This window comes from Molothrus ater, chromosome 7 (genome assembly GCF_012460135.2).
Source record: "Molothrus ater isolate BHLD 08-10-18 breed brown headed cowbird chromosome 7, BPBGC_Mater_1.1, whole genome shotgun sequence".
Classification (NCBI taxonomy): Eukaryota; Metazoa; Chordata; class Aves; order Passeriformes; family Icteridae; genus Molothrus; species Molothrus ater.
In genome coordinates, this window is record NC_050484.2 from 23,879,951 (window position 1) to 23,902,106 (window position 22,156).

The 22,156-nt window shown below is 48.6% G+C and overlaps 1 protein-coding gene across 2 annotated transcripts in view; it reads left to right on the forward strand.

Annotated features, from left to right (window-relative positions):
• MARCHF4 (membrane associated ring-CH-type finger 4) overlaps window positions 1-22,156 on the forward strand; it is a 107,458-nt gene that overhangs the window by 64,471 nt on the left and 20,831 nt on the right. The window contains exons 2-3 of one of the 2 annotated variants that reach the window (XM_054515397.1): window positions 6,899-7,060; window positions 15,937-16,129. In XM_054515397.1, coding sequence (XP_054371372.1) covers window positions 6,899-7,060; window positions 15,937-16,129 — 355 coding nt within the window. The remainder of the gene's footprint in view (window positions 1-6,898; window positions 7,061-15,936; window positions 16,130-22,156) is intronic. The other variant, XM_036386563.2, reaches the window with a different exon arrangement.

A 22,156-nucleotide genomic window follows, 5' to 3' on the forward strand; every position in this document is an offset into this window, starting at 1 on the left:
CAAGGCAAATGCGCCCCAGCTCCCTGACAGATCACATTAGGCTCAGTGGAGCTGTGTTCAGTCACCTAGCTCTGGAAATCAGTGAAGGAGCGAGGGCAGAGCCACCACTCCAGACTGCTCCCAGGATGAGTCACCACAGCAAAGGCTCCTGGCTGAGTGAGCCACAGCCGCCTCTCCAATGCGCTGGGCTTTCTGCACCCAGGACTTCTCAAGCCTCTTCCTTCTTCTTTCTTTTCTTAATGAGATTTTATTCCTTGTCTTCATTTCTCTCTCCCACCTCTTGCCCTGCAGAATTCTTTAAGGTTTTAGCAATTAAGGGAGGAAGAGAAGGCATCCTCTTTCCTGCTCCTTGGCAGAGCTGAGAGATGATCTGAGTGCAGAGGAAACCCATCCCTGCTCCTGCCTGGCTGAGTGTGTGGCACCATTGCTTACCCTGTGGGAAGGTGGAGTACAGAGGTTGCCCTCAGGCCTCTCTGATGTGGCACCCATCCCTGTTAATAGACAGTGGGGATCCCCTGGGGGCACAGGGACAGTGCCATGAGAGGTCTTGCTTTGGAACATCCTGCTCAGAGGTGGCAAAGTAGGAGCAGAGCAATTTGGTAAAGAGGGCAGCCAGTGCAGCTCAGGGCGCTCTTGGGACTTTCCTGTTCTCTGCTGAACAGCCTTGAGAAGGGACCTCAGGTGCCTCTGTCAGATGCCTCTCCCCCACATCCCTGCACTGTTGTTGGGCATGGGGATTTGACCCACTGTCTGCCTGCAGCACAGCTGAGACTCTTGAGTCATCTGCTTCAACCAAAAAAAGCATGTTTTGACTTAAAACATGGGCAAGCTTTGTTCCTACCCTGATGAGCAGCCAGATGAGGTGATGGTCCCTCAGTTCTGCATTGACAGAAGAGTCCCCAGGGAGAATGGTAATGCTCAGAAAATGGAAAGTCTTCCTTCCCACTTCTCCATCCCACTCCCAAATTCTGAGCTGACACCTCTGTCATTGTCTGTCAGCAGTGGTGACAAGCACAAAACACTGCAGACAGGAAAGAGCAGAGAAAACTTAAAATTTCCCTTGTCCATGGTGAAGCCAGAGGCTGTGGGCATCAGCTGCTCAGCTGGGAAGTCATGCCTCTTGTGACAGTGGTGGGATGAGTTTTCCAGCAGAAGGAAGATGCAAAGCAGGTCCCACCCCTGCCCTCCTTGTAGCTGTGGCTGCAGCCTTTCGTGTTTTCATCAGAGAGGTGCAGACAAAGCCTGAGCAGCGTGGCAGCCCCAGCACTCTCACAGGTGCCACAGCAGCAGCCTCTGTGGGTGGAAAGGCAATTTGTGTTGTTTTTGGAGCATTGGAGCTCTGCAGACACGATGGCTTTTCAGACAAGACTCACTGGAACAAATGTGGGGTTTTGGCTCAGGACCTTGTGAGAAACATCCCTTTCCCAACCAGTGCCCACATTCCCAGACATCACCAAAATACTCCTGGTGGTCCCAGAGGAGTGTGTGATGGTTTTGCTGGGTGCACTAAAACTGAGATCCCTGTCTGCTCATACCCAGCCTGTAGGCAGAGATGCCTGAAGCACACAGAACAGCTAATGCCCATTGAAAACCATGAAAAAGCAGAGCTGTGCCCCCACCACACCCATCTCAGAGCCCCCTGCCTGACATGCCCAGCTGTGGCTGCTCATTCATACTGCCAAGAAGTTGAGGAGCCCGCACCTCTGCCCACACCTCTGCCACAGCTGAGCCCTGCAGAGACATGATCCTGACCCAGGGAGCTGCCAGGCCAAGAGCACACACCAGAGGCTTCAGCCAGGCAGTCACAGACTTAATAAAATCAGAACTAGGAAACAGAAACAATTGTTCAGAGTTGGATTTTTCTCCTTTATAAGGCTGCATTTTCTCTTCCTGTTGGGATGGGGGTACTCACAGCACCCCAGGGCACAGAGATCTTGCGTGCTATGGGCAGTGCTGTCTCTGCGTGGCACAGGATATCAGGTTTTGCAGGGGAGCTGTGGGATGATCCAAGTCTGGTCACAGAGATGGCAGTCTGGATTATTTCCTTTTGTAATCACTTGCATAGATTCTCCTATAGGCTCTCCAGATTTTAGGGAGGTATCCAGTGGGGGTATTCCCCAGCTGGGTCAAGAAAAGTCTCTCAGCAGATTTCTGTCAAGATGGAGATTGGGATCAGCACCCAGCTCTGCTGAGGTGCCTGGGGAAATGCCATCTCACCATACATAACCATGTCCTGTCTGTCCTGGCACCACAGGAGACCTAGCTCCACTTCTCTCTGGGTCCACACTGTGTCAATTTGCCCCAGTGCTGGAGAATTTCATGCAATATAACACATATGTGTACACACACATACACATAGATACCTGTTCCATGTCCCTTGTTGCCTGTTGCTGGCTGGCACAGGGCTTGCATGCATGGGGAAGCATTTGAGATGCTGGTAACAACATGTTTAGTTCAAAAGGATGGAAGGGCAACTCTTCTAAGTGTGTGAAGACAGAGTGGTCATTAGTACATGTTTATTGAAGTTTACCAGCTGTGTAACAATGGACTTCTCTTTGCCATTTTACTTAATTTGTCTGTAATTATGTTCCTAATATAGAAATAATTTGGCATTTATTTGCTGTAATAAAACTTCCCATTGCATTTAAACTCAATGGGAAGATTTAAGTATGTTTAGGAGACACAGCTGAAGACCTGAAATTAAATGACCCTGGCTTCGTTTTGCAAACAAGACAAACTCAGATAAATGCTAGCAGTCAGATGCATGCGTGCAGATCTGTGAGCAGCAGCAGCAGCTGCATGTACACTCCCAGAGAGAGATGGCAGCCCTTGTGATGGGACAAGTCCTCCAGAGTCTCCTCATTGACCTGCTCTGGCCCAGGGCACTGCTCCTCTGACTGATGCTTTTGCTACTTTGCCTGCCTGAGCTGGAAAAATGCACAGGTAAAGGAAAAACTGCAGGTCTTAAGATCAACATCAGCTGTCTTGATTTTCTGTACAGCTTGCACTGGCTTTCAAAATGTTTGCTTTAATGGTTGTGATAGTAGGATGTTGGTAACATGGCTCTTTCCAGCTGAGCTGGTGCTCAGGAGCAGCCCAGGCACCAGACATCGGTGAGCACAGCTGGGCCAGCCCAGGAGACCAACCACATCCTGGCCCAGTGACACCATCATCCCCAGCCCTGCCCTGTTTAAAGGAGACTGGGTGGGCAAATTTGCTGTACTTAATTTGCAGTTAAAAGAACAGGCCTGGGAAACACATCCCATGTCTGCCTGCTGGTGGGTGAGCAGCTGCAGCTGCGGATGGGCTCCCAGCACTGATAAAGGACAGATAAAAGCCAGGCAGAACTCTGCCAGCACCACTCAACAGGGCTGACGCTGCTCCTGACGTGGTTATTTTCTCCCTGGATATACCGAGCACCACAAGCACGCACTGGCAATAATTTTTTTTCCCATCCTTTCTCAGCACTCCTGCCAGTAGGCTTTAAATAGAAGGGGCCAGATAATCATTAACCACTTTGACATATTGCACGGGACAGATTGGGAGTTCAGACAGAAAGGACAGAGCTGGAGCAGACCTGCACTACTGGTGCATCTCCAGCAGTATTGTCCTCCTCAGGGTAAAGCCAGTTCAGCCTGGCCTTGCCCTTGCTGCTCCTTGAGACAAGCTCCCATCATATTGAGAGATAGGGAAGAATATTATATATATAATTGATCAGTAAATTACTCTTTCCAGAAGTAGGGAAGAGCATTTCATGCATATGTTTGAAATGGTTGGGGCTGAGCCAGAGCACCTTTCCCTTTTTGTTAACTCTGTTTTTTCCTAATTTAGACTTGGATAACAGCAAAAAAAAAAGAGAAAAAGAAAAAGAAGGCAGGTGCCCTGAGTCCAAAGCACACTTCAGTGTTTCAGAAGAACAAGATGGTAGTGAGCAAACTGAGGAGGAAGCTTGCAGCTGGGAAGCATTTCTCCACTAGTTACTGACAAAGGAAAAATGCTGCTTAGACTCATCCCAGTGATGGGATATAACTCTACAATGGGAAGTTGCAAAAATAAATGTTGTGAAATAGGGAAATAAAAAAAACCTTTGAAACCCTTCAAAGGGTTTTTGGAGAGCAGTCCCCAAAGGGATTTGGTGGGAATTGTTTGAGCACTGGAGAATATGTTGTGCAGACCCGTCTTCTACATACCTGCAAAAATGGATGTTAGGGATTTAATTTCCATCTCTAATTGTTGTGATTTTTGTCTCACTTTGTGATTATTTTTGTGTTCCTGTAACTTTTAGCAGCAGAGGACTCTGTATAGAAAAACCTTCCTGTGTATCACAGCCAATGGTCTGTTCCTGAGCTCTCTGTACAGCCAGCAATGAGACTCCTTCTCCTTTGCTGTACAAAGGATTTATTCCTTTAATATGCCCCTGGTGTTTGTTTTTCTGCTGGTACAGGAGTGCATGTGCATGTGTGTGCATGTGGCAGTGTTTTACAAATGCCTGCTGTGGATAGAATTGGGCTTCACAGTATGCAAAAATAGCTGTGTGCCACATACAAGGATGTAATATTTCAGACGGCTGGAGAAAATGTGATAAATTGAGTTTTTGCTAGATTTGCTAAAATCAAGTTACTGGGGGATTCATCTCCACAGCTGAATCCTGAGGTTGTAGGAGCTGGCAGGACTGTGTGTTTGAGCATCACAGTTAGGGAGGGAGACTGGGTCCCCATGGTGCTGTCGGACATCTGTGAACATCTCTTGGCTCTGAAGAGAGAAGCTCAGATATCAGAGACTCATTTATTACAGAGTCCCAGAAGCCAACGTGAGTCCAGGCTGTAGCTGCAGCTTTTCCCCTCTGCCTTTGCCTGGAGGTTGTTGCTCTTAGTTCCTGCTCCATCCTGCTCCATTCCTGATGCCTCATCATTGATGCCTCCAGCTGCTCGTTAGACAAAGCCCAGGTCCTGCACTCACCATTTTGAGCCCTGTAAGAGACCCTGCTGTGCAGTGAGGTGGAAAGGCAGGGATGCTGCAGATCTGGGAGGTTTCTGCATGACCTCCTTACTGCTGGAGCCTCATTTGTGTGCTGAGGGACAAAACTGTTGACAAAATAAGGCACCAGGGACTGACATGAGAAGGGCAGACCAGAGGCACAGAGCAGTGGTCCTTGTACCAGGCTGGCTCTTGGTGTGGAAGAGGTTTGGTGAGTGGGGAAGCAGAGGAGTTGTGCCAAGTTCTGGTCCCTCCCCTTTTGCATCCTGTCTGGCAGTACCTGCTCTTCTGGGCTCCTAATCACTCTGGTGATGTCCCACCCCAGTCTAAGCCAAGGGCACAAACATGCACAGCCAAACCTGAGCCCCCTCAAATTGGACCTCACGTGGGGAGTTTGAGTGCCAGACGTCAGTGCTCATTCCCACGTGCACCTTTCTCCCATATAATCCTTCCCTGCTTCCCTTCTTCTGGTTTGTCATGTCACCCCTTGCCAGGTGAAAAAGGTTCATGGAGCCTACAACTCTCCTTGCTCCCCCTCTCCCTTTGTATCCCCTCCAATATATAATGAAAACCAGTAACAAGTATAGCCAAGGATGGGTTTGTAACATAAACAGTTGTTTACAGTTTTGCTAAAATTTCATCAAAGATGACATTTTTAGGTGATCTAGCTGAAACAAATGAAACTATCAACATGTTTGCATTAGGTTTTGTAAAAAGAAGTATCACTCTTGCCCAGTGTGGTCCTCAGTTCCTTAGGTTCCGAGACCTGATGTAGTGACCTAGAAGCTGAGACAGTTTCCCACCAGGGTTAGCAAGAGCAGGATCTGGTTCATAACCTGAGGCAGTTACCATATCCAGCAGTGTCCAGTGCCAGGCTCCGTTATCCTGGTGCTCCAGCAGGCTAGTGATGAGGCTGATCTGGGCTGTAAGAGCAAATATCTTCTCCCCAGTGCTGAAAGTATGATTCAACCTTCACTATCCCATAGATATTCTGCCTTTAAAAGCTTTTTAATCTTGGAGCACAGCTAAAGAGACAACTGGAATCTATAATATGGCTTTTAAACACTAAACAGTGAGGAGTAAAATGTAATGGCTCTCTCCTAACCTAAATAAGCAATTACAAACAACTGTAAAGGGCTTCTGAGCTTGTGTGCACAGAGGATTTTAGTCTCGTGGTGAACAGGATGATAGCAGACGATAGATCAGAATAATATGGGGTGCTCATGGATACCCTGTTAAAAGCTGCACCAGAAACAAGGGGACGAGCCAGGAAGTTCAGTGTTTCGGCCACCACTCTAACTGTCTGAGTCACAGGGCAGAACACAATTTGTTCTCCATCTTGCTTGCTTCTAGGGTGCAAATAGCCAGCCCTGTAGTTCATCAGTATGACTGGCTGGGATGTTGGATGGTGTGGGAGAGAAATTTGAGAACATTTTCCTTGCCTGGGCTTGATGAAGCTCCCTGGGTCTGAGTAGGACATCAGCCTGCAGCAGAGGCTGTCTCAGAACTTATCACCACCACCAACCTCACTTTCTAAAATAGGTAGCAGAGACAAAAACCTGAGCAATGAACTGGTGGTGTCTGGTTGCCAACAGAGCTGGTTGGGGTCAGTGTGGGTCCTCTGGAGTGGTAAGAGTTGTGCTTATCCAGCTTTTCCTTCAGTGGTGACAAGGCATGTAAGAACCCAGTATTTGAGACCATTACATCCCTGACATCTCATTCACATCAGCCAAGCATTATTAGAGGAAAAAAGGGATGGAAGCAGCATGATTGCCTGAGCCAAACCAGGTAAAAAAGGAAGAAAGCTCAAATGGTGGATAAGGGAGCTTCTGCCATGCCTGCCACGTGTGCTGTGCCGTGCTGTGGAAGGAGGGGAGCCTTGCTGATGCTGTCTGTCTGTCTGTCTGTCTGTCTGTTTCAGGGGGAGTTGCTGAGCCCGTGTCGATGCGATGGATCTGTGAAGTGCACGCACCAGCCATGTCTGATCAAATGGATTAGCGAGAGAGGCTGCTGGAGCTGTGAGCTGTGTTACTACAAGTATCACGTCATTGCCATAAGCACAAAGAACCCTCTGCAGGTAAAGGTACTAGAGACATTTCAAAGTCTATTTATTCTTGTTTCAATTTTTGTTTCTGGGAGCAAGTGGATTTTACCTGTGTGGGTTTTCCTTCCCTGTGCACAGGGATTCCTATGTCTGAGGCACTTAGAAAGGATCGCCAAGGGCTGGTCCAAAGAGGCCCCATGTTCTGCTCAGTGGTTCTGGGAGCATCCCTTGGGAGTCTGCTCTTTCTCTCCTTGGCAATTCCTGTATTCACTTGCCTCCTGTTGAAAATTCCACAATAGTGCTTTAACACCTCACAGCCATTCAAATGTGTTCATCCATAGGAGATCCCAGGTGTGCCTGCCTCCAGGGCCAGGCAAGGACTGTGCCATTGTGGGATTTACTGCAACAGAACACACAGTCTGTGACTGAGCAGTCGAGACTCCATGTGTTTATAGTTGTGCCATTAATCCTGATCTCCTCCTGCTGAGACTCCGCTGTGTTGGCGTGAGGGATGGTGGAGGCAGATGGAGGGTTCTTAGCGCTCTCCTCTCTGATCTCACCCCCTTTTTCACTCCACTGCTCTCACACAATCATGGCACGGCACGGGAGGTGTTGACTCTGATGCTCTGGTCTCTTCAAGCCTGATTCTTGATGGACTTTTGCAGATGTGCACACAACAGGTAAAGCACATCTTGATGTGTCTGTGAAAGTCATCCAGGGACTCACGTTCTTATCTGAAAAGCATTGTAGTGAATAAGTCACAGTACAGACTGGTGATTTTAAATCAGGATTCAGAATGGGGAAATCTGTGTGACTATTAAAAATGGGATAAATTATCCTTAATAGCTATTGATTTATTGTGGGGGCAATGCCTGAAGATGCATTAATTACTGCATGCCTTTGCTGAGCATCATTAGTGCCTCGGCCATAAGGAAGCACATTACATCCAGGCACTTCTTCTTAATCAGCATCATCTGGACTGGAGGGGCATTACAGTGGTTTAGAGACCAGGGTCACGTCTGTAGGGATTTTGGTCTGTCCAGTGCCTGGCCCTCTGTGGGTCACTCTCTCCCAGGAGGCAAGGGCAGTGCTGGTGATGGTGCCCAGTTGTACAGGGGAGTGGAGGAATGCAAACTCTTGCTCTCTCCTTCAGACTGCGATCTCTGTGTGTTTTTTTCTAGGGCCTGAGGTCACTTACCACATTGAGGAAACAGGGACAACCTATTAGGACTCCAGACTTAAATGAAGTACTGAAATTAGGGGGACATCATGGGGAAACTTTGCTGAGGGGAAGGAAAAAACTTCCTGCTCTCTGAGAGTCCCTAGAGCTTCTGATTCAATTTTCCATGAGCCATGGGCTGGACACATCAGTAGTTTCATCCCAAGCCTCAGACCCAGAATGTTTTAATTTCTTGGCTCTAGTAACTCAGAGCAGATTGAAACACAGGAGGGGAGATGTGGACAAAGCAGCTTTTGTTTATTTCTGGAAAGCTGCTCCATGAGTGCCCTAATGCTTCCTGCATCTCAGATTGGGGATGCAATGCTGAGCAGCACTGAAGGTTTGTGAGTACAAATTTGTGAGCCTTTGTGTCCCCAGAACCACCTTTAATGAATGACTTCAAAACACTCTGCACTTTCAGGTGGCTCAGGGCAATGGGTCAGTGACTTTCTTCCTGTTCCTCACTCAACTAAAATTTGTTGGATCTGCTCACAGACAAGCTTCCACCTCACATACACAACTTTCAGAGCCTATGCAAAGCTTCTCTCACTCTGGGAGAGTGGCCTGATCTGATGGCCTTTGCCATGAACACTGGGTGGCAGAAACAGCTGAGTTAGAGAGCTCAGCTCCAGGAGCAAGGGTCCCAAAGGACTGTGCAGATCTGGGGCTTGGAGCCTTCACATTGCTGGCTTAGACTTCACAGCACTTCTCACAGAAGCACTGGGAAATTTGGAGGATGGGAAGAAGCAACTGGAGTGAAAAACCACTTGGCCTGGAATAAATGCAGTGTGTAGAGCTACAGCTGTGTGCCTGGGTGCCCTGTCTGGTGCCAGCACAAAGGCACTGCTGGGAAGCAGATGCTACCCTGGCGTTAATATGCAAAATCCTGTGGGAAGTGGTGATACACCAGGCCAGCACTTCCTACCAGTACGCAGGGCCCCCTGGAACCCCTTACTGTGAATGCCTCATTTCTCAGTGGCTCTCACCATCTGGTAAGATACTGGGAAAAGGAGGCAGAGAAGACGCAGGAGTTACTATGCCCCAACACTGTATCCCATAACAAGTGACAGCATGTGCAGGTGGGCGGAGCATCATTTCTGCTTGGTCTGCACCCCATGTGTGGATAGCACGGGCCAATTGAACATACAAGTATATCTCAAAGTCCCTGACCTTTCTTCTCAGGGTCTGCTGGAACTTGGGCCCAGCTTGATTCTTACAAGAAATCTTTGAATTTCTCAAGCACAGTTTTCAAAGGGGAAATGCTGTAGGAAGTCAAGGTCATTTGTTTTTTCCAGACCAGCCACAATACAGGCAAGGACCACACAAGCCTCATGTCATTGTCCAATATAACCTATTTGGGTGATGCTCTGAGCATGGCTAGATTCTAACCAAGATCATGGCCTACCTCTCTCCTGTGCCCTGTATCTGATAGACTGCTAGAAGCCAGATCCAGGCAGCTGGCAGACCCTTGGCTCCCTGAAGCATGTCCAATTGGTCTGAGCAGAGCAGCACATCCAACACCCACATGTTCCCTGGGACCTGCATGTTTCTCTGCCCATTTTGACATCTGCTGCACATTTTTTGGAGTGCTTAGAAGCACAGCATGGGCCAAATGTGTCTAGAGACTCATGGTGTGGGCAGAGAAGTTACAGCCGGGTTCATGCATAATTAACACAGGCTCCTTCCAGCCTCCAGGCTATTACAATGCTTCATACTAGAGAGGGACCTTTAGTCTTCTGTTCTGGCAGAATTAATCTCTGTAAATTAACTCACCCCACTCCCAACTCCCTGGATTGCAGGCATTTAAGAGCAAAGGTCTTCAAGCAGCAATAGTGCTAACCTGCTGAGACTGGGGAATAAAGTTGTTGGGCAACATAGCAGGTGTCCTGCCAAGCAGCAGTCAGGCAGTGAATGAGCAAAAATCTTCCATCAGCTGTGAACAACCAAGAAATCCAGAGCTTTTTTCCATCCATCCATCCATCCATCCATCCATCCATCCATCCATCCATCCATCCATCCATCCATCCATCCATCCATCCATCCATTCATCCATCCATCCATCCATCCATCCATCCATCCATCCATCCATCCATCCATCCATCCATCCATCCATCCATCCATCCATCCATCCACCAATCCATTCTGCTCTCCAGTTTGCCAGTCACCAAGACAGGAGTCACGGGCTTGGAGGCTTTAAATGCTTCCCGCCACTGTAATACTTCTGTTAAGCCCATGATTTTTAAAAGACCCTGAAGGCACAGGGGTTTAGAAGCACGTGATCATACTGCCTGCACCCTGGTGCTGATACATAGTGGAGTAGGTATCTGCCTTGATGGGCCTCTGAAGTGTACTTAATCTATACACCTCCTTTATAGTCAGTCCTGAACCACATCCACTCTGATGCTCTCATTTTAGCAAAGAGAAAATCTGTTTGAACCAACCTTCCCAACAACTGTCTGCAGTCTTGATGAGTTCAGCTCTGATTTACAGTTTTTATCTCCGACTCTTCCTGCATTGCAGGCTGTTTCTGCTCCAAAGATCCCCAGTTATCCAGTGCTGGGGTTGGGATCTGCTCTCTGTTCTCCTCTGGCTCCATTTTATCCATGGTGATGATCTGTTAGGAGCTGATGGCCTCTTCATCAGAACACTCACAACTGCAAGAACAGCTGATCTCACAGGGTGTTTGAGCTTTAGCCTGAGATGCTGAGCTAAAAAGCTTGAGGCGAGTTTACTGATGTGTCCTGGTTGTCCCAGCCTGCTGAATCAGTTTTATTGAGCATGAACTTTGCTGGTCCCTGCTGAGCTTCAGCTGCAGCCTGCAAGCAATGGGTGTAGTCACTGCAAGAGAGACTTCAGGGCCTGTGTGTTACAACAGGATTTTTCCAGGATGCTGGTGCTGTAGTCTGAGTCTTACCAGTTGCTGTGGCACATGGAGGAGGGGGTTTTCATCGCTGCACGTTTCCATTACATGGCCCTACTGGGCCCTCCCTCCTCCTTGCTGCATTTCTAGTATCTGAATAAACCACAGCATCTGTAAGTGTACAGCAGAGAAGCTATGCCAAAGCAGTAGCTTAATTTTGCTTGGCAAATTTATAAAAAAAAAACATCCTCCAGAAGTTAATTGATGGCCAGGGTCTTGGGACAGCAGTAAGGGGAGAACCACACCTAAGCTGCAAATGATCCTCTCCCACCTTCTAGGAAAAACCTCTCTTGCTTGTGACCCTGGGTCTGAGAATTAAATTGCTGACTAGCACAGCTCAGGATGTTAATGATGTGTATTAAGGGGACATGTCAGATACAGCAATAAAAATAAACTGAACTGCCTGAGGCAGGCATGGAGGAGCTCTCAGGGGAGTGCAGGAAGGCTCTTCCAGCAAATGAGACTTCTTTGCAAGCTGCTGCAGTAAGACATAGACATCTTCTGCAGGCAGTATCTGCCTTGGATATGCTTGTGCTGCTGCTTGGGAACCTTTGTAGACTGCAAGTGCCAAAGACAGGGAAATACAGATCAGGCATTAAATAGTATAGTAATGGCATTATTAATCTGTGTTATATGAGCAGGTTTTCACTTACAAACCTCTAAGCAGAAGCACTGAAGCAAACAGGGAAACAGGTTTGTGTCGAATACAACTTGCAGGTTATGAAACAGTGCAGGAGAACAAGTGACATACTCAAAGGCAGCAGTACCAGCTTGGACCCTGACTAAAGTCATCACAAATGTCAGACCTGAGCTCCTAAGAAGCTCTTTCTGAGGTATCTGGGTTGCAGAGCTTTGTGATTTGGGCAAAATGGGGAAACCTGGGGAAACTGGTCTGAGAGAGAGTGGTCTGCACCTGCAGACATGGGTGGTGTGCCAAAGCACTTGGCCCAGGGGGGTGGTAGCCAAGGACACACAGCTCCAGACAGTTTCTCTAGAATGGTTTGGAGGGTTGGAGCACTTTTCCAGTGTGGCTGGCAGACCATCACAGAGAACAGCTTGGACATGTTCTGAAGCCATTGTGAGTCTGAAGCTCACAAAACTAATCCTGTTATCCTGCAGGAGCCTTTAAAGCTTTTTGGTACCACCAAGTCCTTAGTTCTGCCCTGTTCAGCACTGGCAGAGCTTTCTACCTGCCTAAAGGTCATGTCCCTGACGACAGCCTGGGTGAGCTGAGTTGTTAAAGGTGCACTTATTTAAGTGCAGCTCACTGGCTACCAGGAGCTCGAGTCATTATCAGCTGGGGGAAGAAGGGCTCAGCTTTAAGTCTCTCCCCACAAGTGGGATTGCTTGACCTACTGTGATCTTGCTAGATCTTGAACATTTGAGTGGAGATTTGGAGGGAGGGGGCTGTGTCTGCTGCTAGGCATTCAGACAAAGAGCTTTGGGGGTTTCAGATGTGCCAATAGAGGGACTTCAGAGTTGCTGAGCAGCTCTACTGGTGACCCAAGGATGATAGGGTCATCTGCCAAGTCCCTGGTCTGCTGGCCATAATGAGGATGGAGAGGGCTTGGGAAAAGGGGTGATTTTCTAAGGGCTGTTACGAAATCTGAAAGACACGGTGCTGTGATTGAGGTGAGCTCCTAAGGCTACCAGCGCAGGGACGCATCAAGCCCAGCTCCTGCAGCTGAAATTCATCAGTACATTCCACCTCTGAACAGCTCTTGGACCTTTCTGTCTGAGCACTCATGGGGGTAAGAGGCTCTATCTTCTATCTCATGCTAACATCTTCTATCTCATACACTAAGATGTGTAGCAAAATAGAATTAAAAGATGAAAAATAATAACTCTAGTTATTAGTGGCTCAAGCTAGACCTGGGACACTAAACTGCAGTTCTCAGGGTTGCCAGAGAAGAAATACAACATTTATTACTTCTTTTTTTTTTTTTTTTACTGGAAATTATTAAATTCTTCTGCATGCTGGCTGTTTTCCCCAATGTTCAGCTTTGACCCATTTACCTCCTTGCCAGAGAGTAATCACACCCCAGTGCCACCTTCTGAACAGAGTCAGGACTGCTGCTGTGTGTGTCACTGTCACTTAGTGCCAGATGCAGGGGGAGAGCCTCCTACCCCCTGGCACAGCTGACAGACTCCAGGCTCTTCATTATCACCACAGTCAACTTCCCAGCAGCCACTGCCAGCTGAGCAGTGTCAGGCACTGTCCTTGCCAGTGTTTCAGCCTCCCTGTTCCCAGCCAAGGGGAGCAGGGTCTGAGGTTTTGCACTCAGGTGTAACTCTTCTGTTCTCTGAGCCCCATCCCCTTTGACAGTGTATTTAGTGCTACACCTAAGCCTCCCTTTCTCTGCAAAGCCATGCTGTTGGTTGTACATGGCTTCTAGTTGTAGAAAACAGTTCCTTTGCTGCTAATTGCTACCTTGGAAGGACCTGTTGCTAGCAGAGGCCTTGCAGTATGCCAGGCAGATGGTGAGGAGCCAGTCCATTACCTCCTCAAGAGAGAGAAATGATGCAGAATGATTTGGCTGGCACAGGCACATGCGGGTCAGTGTGCAGGGCCCGCAGTGAAGCCTTCGCACGCAGCCCCAGGCTGTGCTCTCAGCACTCTCATTCCCTCCGAGTCAGCCACAGCCAGTGGAATGGGAGATGAGGTCTGGGGAAAACTGCAGGGGCAAAAATGCAACCCCATGCACACAGCCAAGCTCCCTCCCCTTCATTGGCTTATGGTGCTGTTGAGAACAAAGCTGGAGAGCTGGTGGGAGGATGGCAGAGCTGCTTATCCCACCCTCAGAAGCCAGATTTGTGATGAGTGCTGGGTGGGCTTTGCTCCGCTTGATGTCAGGAGAGGAGTTGCACCATTGCACCTCTCCTGTGGACTCCAGCACCCCTGCAGCATTGGGACTTCCAGGCTGCTCACTGTGTGACCTTCTCAGTGGCACAGAGGGGCCAGGTGGATTTGGTGGAGGCATGGAGCAGGTCAGGCTGTGGCAGAATGGAAATGGGCTGGTGAAATGTTTACTAAGTGTCCCCAGTGCTAAGTGTTTTTGCCTTTGGCTGGGGCAGATAGGAGGAAGGGGACTGGAATAGCTGAGCCCAGGGAAGAGACTGGGTTTAGCTGAGCCCAGTCCTGCTTCAGGGGAGAACAAGCTCTTTCTCTAGGTACAGCAGCTCAGTGGCCATTTCTGGGGCCAACTACCAAATAAGCTGGTACTGCCCACCTCACTGGTGCTGCACATCTATGGTAGACAATTTTAGAGCTGTCTGCCCATGCAGGATGTAAGCCAAGGAGCAAGGCTGGCAGAGGCAGAGGAATCTCCTTCAGCTGCCACCCACAGACCTCAGCCTCTGGCTGAAGCTCTCGTTTGTCCCTCTCCAAAAGCAGCCCTTTTCAGGGAAGTGCATTCAGTTCAGGGGTTTGGTCATTGGCCTGGTAGCAGTGCCATGTGTGCCTGTACCAGCACAAGTCACTTCTTGTGCTTCTCACCCTTCAGTCAGGGTTCAAAAGTCCTTGCAAAAAACATTGCTAACTCCTGGCTGGCCTGAGCATTAAAGAGGTATCCCGTACTTGAACTCCCTTCTTGCACTGCAGAAGGATGGAACAAGGCTTGATGGGTGATCCCGCTGTCCTAGGATGTGTTTGACCAACATGCAGGGCACTGAGATCTCACCAGACTGTCACTTCACAGGGGGACTGAATTTGGGCTGAATCTAGGCTAAAGATTTTCAACTCCTCTGAATCCTCTGTACCTGCAGGAGGTTGAAGTCCATCCTTGTTTATCCTCCTGCCAGTCCCACTGTGATTTCAAGGGCATGTATCTCACAGCTAGAGGTGGCCTATATACTTCAATGCCAGGAGAGACTGTCTCTCCTCAGCCTGTTTACACATGTGATTTTTGATTTGCAGAAGATGCTATGGACCATGTCCCCAAGTCTTGTTAAAGACTCCAATTTCTGCTCTTGGTTTTATAGGACAGTTTTCTCAGCAGTGTAAATCTGAGTGGGGAGGTTTTATGCTGGATGACAGAGAGGAGTCTGGGTTTAGGATATTTATAACGTAGCTTATACAAAGCTCTTTGACAAAGTGAATGGATTTGGAGGAGTTATTTCTATTTTTTTCTTTTTCTGAGGAAGAAGCATTGACGTTTACCTTGGAACACAGCCTGAATATGTCATCATCTAAAGGCAGGGTGTCCTGACCACAACTTGTGTTGTTTGTAGCATGTTCTGTGGGATGTGCATTGCCACTGTGAGATTCTACCTAGGGCTGTGATCATGTCAGATCTCACAAAGTGGCACAGAGCCAGCTCATATGAGTCCTTCAAAAGAAAGCTTGGTTCTCTGAGATACTTACTCTTTTGGTACTGGAATGCCCTGGATGAGGATGTTGCCTGGCTTCTATTTGAGGGAGCAACTGAGCTTTATGGTTTGTGATGGCCATCACAGATCTACTGTCATTTTTGGTGTCTTGCCTTCATCCATCCTGCCTCACTCAGGTCACTGTGCTTTCCTGGTTAGAAGCAGGACACCTTTCAATTGCCTCTTTGGCAGTGTTGTCAAGAAACCCAAGGCAATGCACTATTGAACAACTGCCACGCTCCATCTCAGATGTGGATGGGGTAAAAGCACCTATGCCCAGAGGTGCTCTTTGAGATCTCCAAAGCCACCACAATGGTGTAAAACAGTGATGTGCTCCAAGTAACTAACTCTTCTCTTTTGTCCTCCCTCCCTCCCTCCCTGCCTTCCTCTTGTGCCCTCCCTGTACAGTGGCAGGCCATCTCTCTGACGGTCATTGAGAAGGTTCAGATAGCAGCAGCCATCCTGGGTTCCCTCTTCCTCATCGCCAGTATCTCGTGGCTCATCTGGTCGACCTTCAGTCCTTCAGCCAAGTGGCAGCGCCAGGACCTGCTCTTCCAGATCTGCTATGGAATGTACGGCTTCATGGACATTGTCTGTATAGGTGGGTGACCGTACCTCACACCGCGGCCACAGCTCACTCACCCCTGGAGAGCAGTGGGACATGGCCTGGAGAGCCAGCCCATACAGTTTGGCTTGGATTGAGTCCCACAGCTTTTCCTCCTCTTTGCTTTTTTGGCCCATTTTTTCACTGTTCTCTCAGCTCGTCTGGGCAGCGCCAGAGTGTTTCCTTGGCTGGGGTGGCAGAGGGACCCGCAAAAACGCCAGAGAGAAGCAGATGTCTCTTCAGAGCAAGAAGTGGGTGGGGAAGTCTGGGGGAGGCTGGGGAGTGTAAGGCTTTAGAGAAACTCCTTTCCTCCTGGAATAGCTAATTTAGGGACTGCCTGACACTGGGCATGGCAGGGTCTCTCCACACGCAGCTCCTTGGCTCTCCAGCCCAGTCTCTCTGCCAGGCAGGAGTGGCTTCCCCTTCTTTGGCCCACCTTGGAGCTGCAAGTCCAAACCAGGTCACAGGCCAGCCTGGGGTCCTTGTCAGGTTGCTGGTACAGAGCAGCTCTTTGAGGATGCAGCTGCCTCACTCACACTGCACAAGCCTGCAGAGTACAGCAGCTGCTGTCACCCTGACCCCAGTAGAGTCTCCCTGGGACCAGTGCAGGTCTGCAGGATGGAGGGACATAGCTGCCAATACCTGCAGCAGTTCCTGAAACACTCTGGTGAGCACCAGCCACCTCCAAATGCCCCTGAGCAGTGTCCACCCAAGCACAGGCCACAAGATAACTTGTCAGTTCAAGTGACCCTGACAGGAAGCAAAAAGAGAGCCAAAGATCTCTTCATGTCTGGGTCCTGGCATCACTGTTATGAAGTTAGAAGAAGCCCTCCCAAGCTCAGTGGGAAAAGGCAGTCTTCTTGACTTGGTAGGTATGTGTATGTGTGGATAGAGCCATTCCAGAGGATAGAACAGCCCCCATTCCAGCCCTCAGGAGAAGCAGGACAGAGCTGCAACTGGTGGAATTTGGGTGCAGAAGTAAAACAGACCCAGTGGCAGGGACAGAATTCTGGACTGCACAGCCTGGTGTCCAGGTTCAAATGCTCTTGGCCTCAGCAGCCTTCCAGCACAGGACTTGGGCCTGCCAAGACCAATTCCTCCCACTGTTGCCACCACTGTGCTAGCATGAGATGTGAGCTAGCATGAGATGTGAGCAGAAGATCATCCTGCTCCTTCATGTGATGCTGGTTGGAGCTACCACATTTCCCCAGGAAGAAAGCGTGTTAAAGAGAGATGGGCAGCACCCATGCGTTGGCACAATAGGCACAATAGGCTATGTTCTCTTGCTGGAGAAATTGAAAGTGGAAAAAAAATTTTCCCTATGCATGTGTCCTGTGCACATATGTTGCTTTGTTGGCAGGGGACAGAAGTGGAGAGCTCTGAGCTGGGCAGACATCAGTAACATGATTAACTGGCTTTGATTAAGCTTCAAGAACTGAGGGGAACTGATTAGCTCATCTGTTAATAGGAGGCAAATCTTCCCACATAGCAGAGAACAAACCATGCCAACCTTGAACTGAAGGGGAACTGGGCAGACAGATCAGATTTTAGGTTCTTTTGTTTGTTTGTTTTTGTTGATTTTTTTCCTAAGGATTTGGCCTCTATTTCTCTTTTCCACCTTCTCTGAGGGAAAAATAAGTTTATTTGCATCACCATAAAGCATAATGCCCTAAGCTGGGAGCTTACATCCCATTCCCAGGAACATTTCAGAGTCGTGACTTGGGGCATCCCCTTGTCTCATGTTCCTCCCTGCACAGCTGGCAGTCCTGGGGTGCCAGGCATGCTGGCTTTCCCACAAACTCAAAAGGCAGTGGGAAGCATTACAGATGCAGTGAGTTAACATGTCTGTACGTGGGTTCTCTTGCCCAGAGCTGCTCCACTTGGGCTGTGTGCAGCACGTCTGCCTGTGCTGCCAGGCAGCCCACCCATGCTCGTCAGGGAGAGGGTGGGCACGTGAGCTCTGTCTCCATTCCTGTAGAAAAGCTCATATGTGATGCTGCCAGCCCTCTGCCCCTGCCACCCTGCAGTGTAAAACTTGATTGTATAGTGCATTTTTGCTCTTTGAAATCCCAGCTGTGGATGCTGCTGCTGCTGCTCCCAGCTCAGCAGTGGAGAGAAAATAAACTCTGAGCAGTACTAGCTGAGAGTGTGTGTTCACTTTCCTCCCCTCCTCCTCCTCTTCTGCCCAGTTCAAACTCAGTGACAAATGAGATCTCCAGGAGTCACAGCTCCCTGGCTGTTGATGTGGTCGTCCCTCTTTTCTGAGTGACTTCTCCTCAGCCCTGCAGATTTCAGGGCATGCACTAGCACTGGCCAAAAGGCTGCTCTGTCCCACTGAGGGGCAAGGCCAGGTCAGGCCAGGGGAAGGGACTGATCACAGGGAATTCTTTCCTATGAACACAAGCTCAGAGTGTTGGGGTTGTTCTGCCTGGAGAAGAGGAGGGTCTGGGGATACAGCTTTCCAGTATGTCAAGGAGCCTACAAGAGAGCTGGAGAGGGACTTAGGGCAAGGGCATGTAGTGATGGAACATGGGTCATGGCTTCAGTTTGAAAGAGAGTAGGGTTAGATATTAGCAAGAAATACTTTACTGTGAGGGTGGTGATGCACTGGAGCAGGTTGCCCAGAGGAGTTGTGGGTGTCCAATCCCTGGAAGTGTTCAAGGCCACACTGGATGGGGCTCTGAGCAACCTGGAGTAATAGAAAGTGTCCTTGCCCAAGGCAGCTTGGAACAAGATGATCTTTAAGGTCCCTTCCAACCCAACCCATTCTATGAACGCTGCAACTGAGGTGAATTCCTCATTCATTATAACTTTGTGATGGATGCAGCAGTGTCTCCCTAGAAGGCTTGCAGTGAGTTCCTCACTGTGGAGAGGGAGAGCTTTTCTCCCTCTCTTTATCCTTCTTCCAAACCTTACTGCCTCATGCAGGGTCTTTTGACAAATAGTCAAAGGCAGCTCTGGAGATGGAAAGTTCTGCTTCTGACTGCCAGCATGGCCCCAAGCCTCTTGTTATTCATCCCTGGGTTTTAGTTCAACTTCTGCAAGTTTAGGATAAAACCTCTCATTGATAATTACAGTGGCAATGGATCTTGAAATACTGGAGTGTTGTCTGTGCAATTCAGTGTCTCCTCCTCTGCAGTAGAGCCTTTTTCCTCTTTTGTTACCTAGCCTGTGGGTGGGTAGGAAAGATTTAGGAGCTAAGAAATGCTCAGTCATGGGGAAAGGGCAGGACATTAGGTGCACTCAGTTCTACCACAGTTGTTTTTTTTCCAGCTAATGTAAGATGCTGTCTGTACATTTTTTTGTAACAGGCTGGGCAGCCTTAGCTAGCAGAATGTGACACCATAGGTCCTACAGTAATTGCATCAATTCCAGTTGTTTCTTCTTCCAGCTTGACCCCCAAGTTTTTCTTTCGCTATCAGAGGAGCAGAGGTTTGAAAGACCTCTCTTACTGAAGAGCAGGTGTGCTGAAATAGAGCTCCTCTGTAGTTCCTGCCAGTTTGCACTTCTGTTATACTTGGGTGTCTCACATCCATTGGGTAGCCAGTGATTCTTGTCCTGGAGGCAGGTTTATACACCCTGTCACTGGAGATGCTCAGCAGGACACTTCCTCTGGCACTGTGGAGTCTCAAAGCTGGAGAGTCACCAACTCTGCAGAGGTGTGAATAAAATCAGACAGGCAGTCAGCAACTGCCCAGCTGTTTTGTGTGATCTCCTCTCTACCTGGTCAGTTAGGGATTTAGGTAGCAATTTGCCAAGATAGAGATATCTGTGGCAATTTGCATGGGTAATCCCATGGCAGCACTGATCTTTTCCAGTGTGGAGTCAAAGGTGAGGGCATGAGTGCTTCCTTGCACATACAGCTCCCTCAGCACAGATCATTTGGTTGTTGTTATCCTCATTTGTTCTGAAATGGTCAGATCATCTCCAAGCTGAACTCTCAAAATATGTCTGTTTACTCAGAGACCATTAATCCATGGAACAAAATCCAGGGGTCTGGATTTTACCCTCAGTCACTAAACCTTCAGTAATATACTAGTTTTCTGTGGACTTTTCTAGGTCTAGCATGCCCCACAAAAACAGTTGGGAGGGACAGGAACCATTATCTACCTCTTCACCCATGATGAAAACAAAAACCACAACCAAAGTAAAACCAGTTTGCTCCTCATGATCAGTGGGACAGGTGGTATGGCCCCAAGCACCAGAATCTCTGTCCTTCTGGGCAAGATGTGCAAAATGGGCTTTCAACACTGTTCTCCCTCTTGCTCTCAGACATCTAACAGGAGGGCAAGAAGCACTGGAAAAGATTGCTTGGGATTTGTGGGAATCTCCAGTACTGGATTTTATTTAAGAACCTCTTAGAAAACATATGTCAAGAACAGGTTGCAGAGAGATGATCCCAGTTTGTGAAGGAGGAACAAATTAAATGCTTCTTGATATCCAGCCAGCCTCGATGTCTTTGATTCTGATCTCTCTTTCATCTGTGCTATCTCTGGCCATGTCTGTAGGACAGATATGAGAGTTGGATTAAACTAGAAACTGGTGATGGTGCCAGCATAGGTACAGCTCTGCTATGGAGTCATCTACAACACAGACATCTGAGATCAGGAACCAGGAAGGGAATGAGAAGTGAGATGGGGACTGTTCATTTGATTAACTGCTCTCACCATGGTCCATGAGAGGTAAATCCAAGAGGTAAATCTCTTGCATAGCAAGATTAGCAAAAATGCGGTTATCGAAATGCACAGATAAATGGAATGAGCCTTCACAGGCCTCAGTTACTGAGCAGAGAGAGTAGCAGCTTAGAGCTGGCCTCTAAATCCTGAGAGATACCTGCCTGTTAATTAAATGACAGTCCTTGGAGAGGAAAGGAGGGGTTTGCCTCTCTCTCTGTCAAGGTGCAATTAGGGGAAGTCGACATTTGTAGAATAAGGTGTCATTTGGGGTCAGGAGGACAGGAAAGCATCTCCTGTTAAACAGGGAGGAACTCTGCCAGCTAATGAGAGCATGTCACAGAGTAGGCTCAGGCATCCCCAGATGGGCTCTGAGGGAGAAGCATGTCCCAGGAGGGCCATTAGCAGGCTGTGTGCACAGGGCTGTGGTGATATGGTTTGTGTGTGCTGGCCTGCTTGGGATCACACGGGGTATCCCTGAGGCTGGCATGCTGGGGAGTTATCCTCAGCAATGCAAAAGTAATCTGATCTGCCTCTCCTTGGATCACTGACTGATGGGCACTTCTGCTTTGTCTGTGCCCAAGTCCCTCCTCCCTGGCTTACCCTGCCTTGGTGCTGACAGCAGGGCACTTCTTCAAGCACTAAATCCTCGTGTTTTCTGAAGTTTTTCCCGCTCTTTCCCTGGCTGGCCCCTGATGGTATTTGCCTTCAAAATGGCACTGCACCTCAGCAGCACAGGATGGGCAGAGCAGGACCGTTCATCCAGCCAACGAGTCTTATTGGCACACCATGGCAATCCATTACAGATCAGGAAATGTCTGCCTGCTGTTTTTAATCCCAGCTGCCAGAAAGAATAATCAAAAGCATCCAGTATGTCTGACAGCATCTCAGCACAACCATAGGTAATAACATAAGAAATCAATAGCCAATTAAAACCGATCCACAGCATTTGATCTTTCTTAGTGCAGTGGGAACAGTAATTAATGGAGCTTCCTTGAAACAGTGACAATTCAAGCTTCCTGCCAAGACTAATGGGGTTTTGTTCTAAATGAGCTTTGCTTTCCAGAGGAAATGCTGGGCTGAGGTAGCCTTGGGGTGTTATCCAGCCAGGTCACTTGGGCCTTCAGCATTCAAAGGATTTAGGAGTCAAAGTCAAAACAAAATAAAAAGAAACTGAGAATTGAAGTGTCTTCAGGGTCTTGGTCTTCATCTGTATCAGTCCCATTCTCAAAAGGAAAGCAGATGTTTTCATTCAGGTCTACACAAGTCCCCCAGGGTACCAAGCTGGAAGAATTGCTACTGCAGTAGGGAATCAGTTTTGAGGAAGCACCAAACCCAAATGTTGGCTCAA